At 39.0% G+C, this 10,013-nt stretch overlaps 1 protein-coding gene across 1 annotated transcript in view; it reads right to left on the reverse strand.

Annotated features, from left to right (window-relative positions):
- Positions 1 to 3,322: 3,322 nt before the first annotated feature.
- The window catches only part of LOC104547895 (protein unc-13 homolog C-like), a gene marked incomplete at its 5' end in the record, with an annotated part of 86,387 nt that continues 79,696 nt past the window's right edge, over positions 3,323 to 10,013 (reverse strand). The window contains 3 exon segments of the mRNA XM_010193764.1: positions 3,323 to 3,608; positions 4,581 to 4,740; positions 5,471 to 5,563. Of these exon segments, the coding sequence (XP_010192066.1) occupies positions 3,323 to 3,608; positions 4,581 to 4,740; positions 5,471 to 5,563 (539 nt within the window).

Raw genomic sequence — 10,013 nt, forward strand, 5'->3', positions numbered from 1 at the left:
CTTGTTCTCCAGAGCCCTCCCCATCCTTGTGGCTCTTCTCTGAACACGCTCCAGAATCTCAACATCCTTCTTGTAGTGAGGGGCCCAGAACTGAACACAGCACTCAAGGTGCGGCCTCACCAGTGCCGAGTACAGGGGGATGATCACCTCACATAATCCTGCTCTTCTCCTGAGTCTTTTTTCTCCTTTATCTTCCCAAGTCTATATTTATACATTTATAGTCACTCTCCTAACAAACCAATACAACTGGAATTCCAACTAGAACTTTGGGTACATTGGTTGTCACTGAGAAGTGAAGCAGGAGGAGCAGCTGTATGTTTGCTAAGCTTAGCTCAGTTCAAGTAAGAAAATTTCCTCAGAAATTTTTGTTGTTAACGGAATATTTACTTCCCTAAAAGAGAATATAACAGCTTTTGAAATAGCACTGAAACCTTTTCCATATCAATCACATTTACTGCATGAACTATTTGAGTTTGACCTGCTGGCACTACACCATCGCATATACTTGCATTTTGGTTCATGACAGCGTTTAAAACAGCCCTCTGATGTAGTTAACATATTTGTCCTCTCATCTTCCACATGACAAATTTTGATGCAGAAAGTAAATATTTCTCTGTTAAAAATAGCAGACCATGAACGTGTACTGTTTAAAGCTGTAGATTATGAGGGTCTGCTCTACCAGATTGCCTGAGTGTGTGCAACTGAGGGAGACCACGAAGAGCAGTATTGGCTCTCTTGGAAAGTTCAGTTATGATTTCTTTATAGGTGAGTCTCAGGGATGAACAGTTAACTGCATGGTAAATACATTATGCACCAAAATGTGTGCTGTTTTACACTAGAATAAAAAGGCTAAAGAAAAACCACGATAAAAGTGCTCCAGGTTAAAAACCAGAATCTGTCTACTCCACCCTTTCTGTTTCGATTCACAGAGCCTCAAATGATTTATTGTGGAGTTCTCGTTGCGTTTTATCCACGATAATGTTAAATATATTGCTGGAACTACCTCATCTCTTGATTATTCCCTTTTTTATTTGAGACTGAGTCTGCTGATGTTTTTTGACATTAAGCCTTGTTAACTGTTAATAGAGTCCGTGTTTTAAATGTCATCCACTGTAAACCCTTTGGGCTATATTTGCAGAAATACAGTTAGGAAGCACTATGACTGGCACATACAAGCAGAAATTTCTCGGGAGAAAGTATTACACAGACTCAGATAAAATCCTCTTTAATTTTGTTGAAGTTACTGGAGCTACACCTGGATTTTACTTTTAAGTGTTCCACAACACACAAAATACATCTGAGACGCTGACGGCTTGGATTAGTTGCAAGATTGATTTTGTCTCTCTGAATCTGTGGGAGAGTTTTGCAAATATTTGCAATCACATGCAACCTATACTTAGTAAGTATTATTAAAGTGAAGATACATTCTCGGAATTGTTTAAGGAGTCAATGTCTAAATTAATGACCGACTTTTTGAACTGAGAAATTGTCAGTGTGACTTTTCACATGGAGAAATGGCATTCTGAAGTGACGGTTTAAAATCAAAATTTCCCTCTGCCGTAATGGGTTCTGCAGCAGGACATAAGATAATTTGGGTCCCATCCCTCCCTGCTATCATCTAAAGCTCTGTTGTAAGCACGGGCTTCACGTGCACATAAAACCTATAGGTGCAAAAATCCCAGAATCCCAGACCGTTAGGGATTGGAAGGGACCTCCAAAGCTCATCCAGTCCAATCCCCCTGCCGGAGCAGGAACACCCAGATGAGGTTACACAGGAAGGCGTCCAGGCGGGTTTTGAATGTCTGCAGAGAAGGAGACTCCACAACCTCTCTGGGCAGCCTGGGCCAGTGCTCTGTCACCCTCACTGAGAAGAAGTTTCTTCTCCAATTTCAGTGGAACCTCCTGTGTTCCAGTTTGTGCCCATTACCCCTTGTCTTATCGTTGTTTGTCACCGAGAAGAGCCTGGCTCCATCCTCGTGACACTCACCCTTTATATATTTATAAACATGAATGAGGTCTCCCCTCAGTCTGCTCTTCTGCAAACTAAAGAGCCCCAGCTCCCTCAGCCGCTCCTCATAAGGGAGATGCTCCACTCCCTCCATCATCTTTGTAGCCCTACACTGGACTCTCTCCAGCAGTTCCTGTCCTTCTTGAACTGAGGAGCAAAATAATATCCAATGACAAAACTAGAAAGCAGTTTCTTCATACTTTATTTTACAATTTCTCACTAAATATATTTACAGGACATGGAGTTTGCTTTAGTGCAATACATAGTAATGTTGCATAAGTACAAACCGTCGAACTTTTCTAAAAAAAATAAAGAAATAAAGCACTTAACTGATGTTACAGCTAAGTATGTAAAGCAACGTTATCAACTCTGAGTGAAAATGCTATCAGCATCTTTTCTTTTCATAAACAATTTCTAGAAACAAACCACAAACCGCCATCACATATTCCAATCTACTAAGCCTTATACAGTACCATATCATTTAAAAAATTATTGTTTTTAAAAGCGCATATACTGTACTGTATGGCAGTCTTTTTCTACAGATACTGACTCGACTCTTTTAATACAAATGTGGTGCTACCTTGGCAGTTTTGAAGAACAAAGTTATCTCAAGATATCAAACATCGGTAACAAACTCTGATAAGCACAGCTTCTTGAGAACTTGTTTTAACAGCATTTCTTCACAGTGATATTTATGAAAGGTTGGAAAAAAGATTAGCATAAAATATTTCCATCCTTTTTCGTTTTTTTTAATGCAAAAATCATTACTTTATATTGGTAATTATAAAATTACAAACACTTTCTATAAGTAACTGCATCTGTAGTAATGATAGAAAAAGTTATCGGTAAGATACCTAAAATGAGGCTTGCATAAAATGATAGTTTGAAGAAAACTAGGTATATCTATTTAAAAATAATAGGAAGGGAGGTAACTTAATTCAGAATAAGCAACACAGTGTTTTGACAGAGACAGTCTATAAATCAATTAAAAAAGCTAAATATTCATTGACACATGTTAAAAAAGAAAAGAACTGTGATGAGGTGAAATCAACATTTAAAAAGATATGATGAAACATTTACTCTTAATCTTAGTTTTGGCACTTCATTGGAACAATTACTTTACCAAAGACCAAAATATGTATAAAATATATACAGCTCCTTGACATACCTTGCGAACAGAGTACGTGAGTACTGGCAAACACTGAAAACATAGTGAGTTAAACATTCCCACGGATTTGCACATGCATGCACTATTCGGACAACAGCGTTGTATCTATGTTCTTGGCGGAGACAATCTTGCGTTACTTGGGTGTTTTAGGCCATTTCCTCAGCAGATCTTGTTTCTGATTTCAGCCTCACAAATTCTTTAGCAACTTCATCATTGGTCCTCTGAGAAAGTATTCTAAGGATTGTTAAGCCGGTTTCATCGACAGAGATGTTTCTCAGCAGGGGGTACCAAGATGCACAGCTGCCTTTCTCTGCTATGTTTTGCAGCTGGATAACTGTCATCCCTATAATGCGATCTTCCCTAGCGAAGCAGTAGTCTTTCACTGAGAGGTGAAGTTCGTAGGCTCCTGGCTTATCTTCGTTACTCAAAAGGCTGCACGGATTAAAAGTATGAATTTAGAATGAGGAGTTAACAGTTTAATTCCCCTAAGGAATGAAGGTACTTTAGAAATCGTGTGAAAATTAAAGCGATGCTGGTAGTTTAATGTTCATACTTCCATTTTGTTGCAACAGAATATAACTTAGTTTGAAACCTCCTGCACAGTTAATCCTTTCAGATGCTACTGATGATGTAGCCTCTGTTCCCACTGACCCGAAGAGAACAGAAAATGCATCATTCCCTCAATATCTGAAATAAACACCATTACCTTTGCCTAGAAAGGACCTAACATTTCAACTAATTCCACAACTATCATGACCACATCTTTAAATCAACTGCAAATAATAAAGCACATCGCTGGCAGCAAACCTCCAAAGCAGCTTTGTGGTCAGACCTTGAGAATGTGAACTCAGTCCTAATTGGGGTGGGGGTTGAGGGCAGGAAAATTGAATTGGCCTCAGCTACAAAAGGGGAGGTGGGGGGTAAACAGGCGAGAGGTGCTGTGAGAAAGACTAAATTTAAAACTCTTTGTTAGGTGAAAGTTCTTTATTGCTTTAAGGATTAAATAAATAGAGATCATGTCATCATTAACACATGCACACCACTTTATACGTTTAGATATCTCAGCAGTCTCAAAGGTGCAGATATCTAGCAGTAATAATTAATGCTTCCATCCAGAAAACCACTGAGGTAAATAGAGTCCTAGGTGTATAAATAGTTATGCTTGTGTAGGAAAAATGTACATTTTATCCAGCTTTTGTAAGATTGAAAGCTTAGTGGTTACCGTTAATCTTAATATAAAGATACAAATGCTAAATAGTTTTGTAGTGGTCTCTACATCCATGGACTCTGATGTGTATAGCAGCCTTAGGATGGGGGTTTTTTTGTGTTCTTACTGATTTAACGGCAAGAAATTCTTACAAAATTTGCATAAAATATGCAATTAACAAACGAAAAAGGACTTACAATTGGAAAGTTTCATTGTATTTCGGTGACCAGGTGTTGCTCTTTGTCTTGGTTCCGTGTTTTCTTTTCTTGTCACTTAGGTTAGGACCTAACATGCAAACTTCCACAAATGGCCGGAACATAGCTGTTGTTTGCCAGTTTAGATTGTTGATTGCTACGACTACAAAGAAAGAAACCAAATGAAGTTAACAAAATTGCATTTGAAGAGCTCCAATTAATTCTTCAGTGTGACTTTGTATTGCCAAAAAAGGTGACCTCAGAGCCTTCCTGGCAGGATAGCAATGCCTGGTAGGCCTAGGAGGAGCTTTTCCTGTTCTCTGTGGGACGTCCACTTTCAGTTACCATAGTACCACATATCAGCACATTATCTTACCAATGCTTTATATTGACAGCTCCTTTATCTGCTACCTTCACTACCATTACAACCCAGCTTATACTAATCTACCTGATACTGGGTTTCCTCTGGAATTCAGGGTTGTTTTGTTAAAAATGGAACATTTTAAGTCTTGGTACAGTCATTCACCATGGAGCTTTGCTACAGCTTTTCGAAAATTATATTCAAGCAATTCAGAAGTGCAATGCGGCACATACGAATTTATAACTTCATAGTTTTGTATAATAAATTTTAACTGCCTACACATAGAAGCACAGAAAATACTCAGCTGAATTATCTTCACTTCTGCTGATGTTGAGCAAGGAAAAAGTATGATCCTGATCACCTAAGGCACACTCATAGCTTTACAAGTTCTGTAATGCTTGTTTACAAGCTCTATAAGTACTTGAAATACATTTGTTATCTCATTATTGGTGTGTTTTACTTAAGATGTAGTGCTTAGGGTGTTTGGACTTTGTTGTTGCTTTCTTTGTAAAATTAGCTACCTGTAACTTACCTTTTACAGTGACTTTATGTTCACCAGTTCCAGGATGTGTAGAGACATCCACCTGTATAGATATCTCACCCACTGAATTATTAGTGGTTTGACCTGAAATAATAATTAGTAGGTTAGCACACTTGGCTTCTCAATACATCAAGAGAAATGGATAGTGAAAGAAGGTGTGTGGTATTTTCTGTCAGAAGCACTCAGAAATTTCTGGTATATATTTTGCATTTGAGTGGGAATCAGTTACAGATTCACGAGTACTGTTGCCACAAAAGTACCTAGCAATTGCAAAGGTCTATATAAAGTGCCTCAGTAAAAGAAAAAAAAACCCTTTTCATTTGGAATCTTCTGTTCTGGTTGTCATTATGTGTGTTTGCAGCCAGAAATCAAGAAGTTGGTGATTTTGTCAAAATTTCTTTGCACATGCCCCCCCCCCCAAAAAAAAAATCTGTTTGCAAGTGTGCATTTGGAAAGTTATTTCTACGTAAATATCAATAAGTCCTTTACTGGGGTTAAGATGAAGCAAATTACTAAAGTTCTGCACCAGCACAGACACACGGACTTAACGAATAAGGGAAGATTGTGGGGATGACAAAGATGCTGGAGGGAGTGGAGCATCTCCTGCTGAGGAGCGGCTGAGGGAGCTGGGGCTCTTGAGCTTGGAGCAGAGGAGCCTGAGGGGTGCCCTCATTCCTGGGGATCCATTGGGAAAGGGCAGTGTCAGGAGGAAGGAGCCAGGCTCTGCTCTGGGATGGCCAATGCCAGGACAAGGGGCAATGGTCCCAAGCTGGAGCACAGGAGGTTCAAGCTGAAGATGAGGACAAACTTTGTGAGTGTGAGGGTTATGGAGCATGGCCCAGGCTGCCCAGAGAGGTTGTGGAGTCTCCTTGTCTGCAGACACCCAAAGCCCTGGCCGTGTTCCTGTGTGACTGCTCTGGTGATCCTGCTCTGGCAGGGGTTGCACTGGGGGAGCTTTCCAGGTCCCTTCCAACTCCTCATATTCTGTGATTCTGTGTGATTCTGTGATTGTAACTGTTCAACATCAACAAAATTGGATGTATTTACTTGTTCTCTAATTGGATGACTGTGAATGTTGAACTCTGTGAACTGTGAGCTTGCTCCCCAGTCTGATCTCCATGAAACCTATACTAGAGCACATTACCACCCCTTTATAACTGGCTACTATTTCTGTGAGTTCACAGAAGAAAAGTTCTATATTCTTTACATTTATGCAGAAATTCCTTACCCGCTGGTTCCACATCCACCTATGTGTTAGGAGAAGCAAGCTCTCCTTTAGTTCTCCAGCAGCTCATGCACGAATTAAGGAGAGGAGTACAGAGGAGGGGGGTGTCTTGTGTAATCATACTGGGGAAAATGATATTTCCCCCCCTGTTCCCGAATTAGTTTATACTGAGAATATGTTTTTTCCCCTTTATCATGCATGGTTGTTAATGGATTTCACCATCAGTGGCTTCCTAGAAATGTGTTTTACAGTGATGTTTATTCATTGTGTTGGCATAATCCCTAATAACGTTCTCTACACTGGTTGCACATTGCAAGGTCAATTAAATACTCCTACCCCAAGCGTTACTGCTCCAGAGAATAATTTTTTTTCCCCTGACACGTCAAAATATGAAAATTCAGTGCTCAATTAGCTTGCTCAGAGTCCTTGAACGCTGGTCTGCATTTTTCAACTTTCAGGTGAGTTTGGCTTGGAATTGCCATGAATCCACTTTTGAATCGCAGTCAAGAGTGTTTTAGCAAAAATGCACAGGCCTGATATCTTAATCTGGTTGTAGCAGCTACTTCTGGATCGCAGGGTACCTGTACAAACTGTGCTGCCAGGTGTGTTTCTGGACCGGCCAGGGGGCTTGGGTCACTACTGACACGTCGATAGGCGATTTGTTAGACACCAGATTTTTAATGAGAAGTTCAATTTCAGTGGTAGCTCTTAAACTGCCTGTTGTATTTGGATAATAAAGAATTACATCTGGATATTAAAGCTATATGGGATCTCTAAGTTGCTGAATCATTCTACATCTTCCTCATGATAAAGAAAACATAATTTTTTTTAAGGACATGTATTAAAAGATAGGAATTAAATGGACTAGAAAAGGGAAATAAAATCACTAGAATAGCTTTATTTGGAAAAGTAAAACAATGTAGTATCTGACTGTACAGTAAAATTAGCTTTTATTTAGGAAGAGAAAGGAAATCCTCATCTGGGCAAGGTCATAAAGTCAAAGCTCATTTCCTTTCCTCTTGCAAACACGGTGTCTTTAGGTGATGTATCAGTGAGTAGCATAATATTCTGAGTTTCTGCTGCATTGAGTTGCAATTAATTTATGAATTACAAAAAAAAGATTGTAATGCATACTGCTATGTAAAAATATTCTGTCCAGAAAAGCAAGATTTTAAAAAAGGCCTCATTTTTATTATACGAATGTGGTGCTTTTAATAGAGTTACTTTTAACCCAGTGTTCTGACTTGTGTCAAAACACCTTCCCTTATCTTTATGATGTGCAGGACTCAACCTGACTGAAATGAAAACACAACGTTATTTTTTAACCTGAAATTCAGAAGGCAGTTTGTCTGAGCTAGTACTCCAATGCTATACATAATATATATTTCTATATGTGTGATTCTCATTGGCTTTGTGATGCCGTACAGTAAATTAGAGAGTTGGGACCGGAGCTTCTAGAGCATCAATCTCTCTTGTTCTTTCATGCTGTGAAATTCCACCTTTTCAAATTGTTGCATACTTCATGGAGTTCAACTTTAACAGGTTCTTTGTGTGGTGGTGCACCTTTTAATGAATAATGCTTCTGAGTCCACATATAGCCAGTTTTGGCTATGGGGTTTGAGTTGATCATACTGTTAAGTTATTAATCATTAATGTTTTGTTCTGATTAAAAAGCTTTCATTGCCAAGTTTGACAGGAGAAAAGAACCACGAAATTGCAGACCCTGAATGGATAGGATAAACTGAATGGACTGAGAGAGAGCATGAGAAACTCTCAGACTCTCTCCTAGTCAAAATTAATGATAATTTACCACCGACTGCAGTGGAAGGTGAGTCAGGCTGGTCCTGATATCACTGAAAAGATCAGCCAGTTCCAATTACTTGTTTTTACCTTTAGCTTAAAAAAAAACACCCAACCAAACCACCAAACTAAAACCTCATCAGGTGAAATTAGGAATGTATTAAAGAAAAGAATTAGCATTTTCTCATTACATGGCTTGTGCAGCAACCTGTGGGTGCTGGTAGCTGATGGCAGTAATGGAGTGTGCCGTGTTAAGCTGCAATAGTGACACAGTGGATCTTACCAAAAACTATGAATCTACAAGATAAGTCTTGTTCTGTTTCTCCAACTGTTTTTTTATTAACTATGCAAAATATATGCTTGGAAACGTCTCCTAACTGATCTTTCTCTAGTAGGATCAGTCTTGTATGTATAGTGCTGTTTGAGACGGGTACAATGAGATCTGTGTAAAATGTCACACGATTTTATACTGAAAACAGCTTGACACTGAAAGGACTCTGCAGTTCACTGCTGCTGAGGAAACTTCCTGCAGCACAACGTCTCAGCCAGCACAGAGTTTCTAGTCTAGAATATCAGCATGAGTCATCTCTCTTGCATTTGCTCTCTCTGACCTGCTGAAGAAACCAGAGATACAATTCTAGGACATTCAGGATTTGCTTATAGCAGCTTCTGATGACATTCAAGAACCGTGGCACTTCATTTGAAAGCCTCTGATCTATTTCTGCTGCTCTGTTTTATTTCTTGCTACCAGTCCTTGTAAAGTCACAGCAGGAATTAGTGATTCTGATTGCACTACAGAAAGGTCCTTTTATCTTACCACATTTAACAAGTCAATTTAACTGACAACAAATATCCAGCTCTGCACTGCAGAGGATGATTGCACTTTTCTCCCTTTAGATGTGTGCTGTAGCTCATTAGAAGCTTACCAAACCTACAAATAATTCTGCTTTATGCTTGAAAAATTCATGGTAGGTTATCTGCTACTGCTAAACTTTGCTCTAGATTTGATTTGTTAGGTTATTTATATGAATCAAAATGCAGCATCCTCTCACAGGTGGGTTTTAAAGCAATCACCTGCATTTAAACCACAGTAATTCTATTGCAGCAAATAGAGTGTAAAGGATAAAAAAGATTTCCTTTGGCCAAAGATGCCTGATAGTCAAGTGGACAAAAAGTCCAAAACAGGCTTTGATTTCTTCCTTATTTAGCACCTGAGATGTCATCAGTGTTATAGTTGTTACAGCCCTAATGATCTTGACAGAAGAGAGTCATTCTGGGCCAAGGACTTAGTCAAATATTTCTTAGTCGGGTTAGTCACATTGGCTACGTCTTCTCTCCTGTTCCTTAGCAGCTACCTTTGGAGAAGTACGAACTTGTGGACTCTGTTAGAGAAAATAGCAGACAATACCAGTGGAAAAAATGAGTCATGTCTATTTTGTAAAAATAGAACAGAAAATCCCTATATTTTCTAGAATAATATTCCTGCTAAATGGAAGAGACTCCTGCTGA

This window comes from Mesitornis unicolor, unplaced genomic scaffold, assembly GCF_000695765.1.
Source record: "Mesitornis unicolor isolate BGI_N332 unplaced genomic scaffold, ASM69576v1 scaffold301, whole genome shotgun sequence".
Lineage (NCBI taxonomy): Eukaryota > Metazoa > Chordata > Aves > Mesitornithiformes > Mesitornithidae > Mesitornis > Mesitornis unicolor.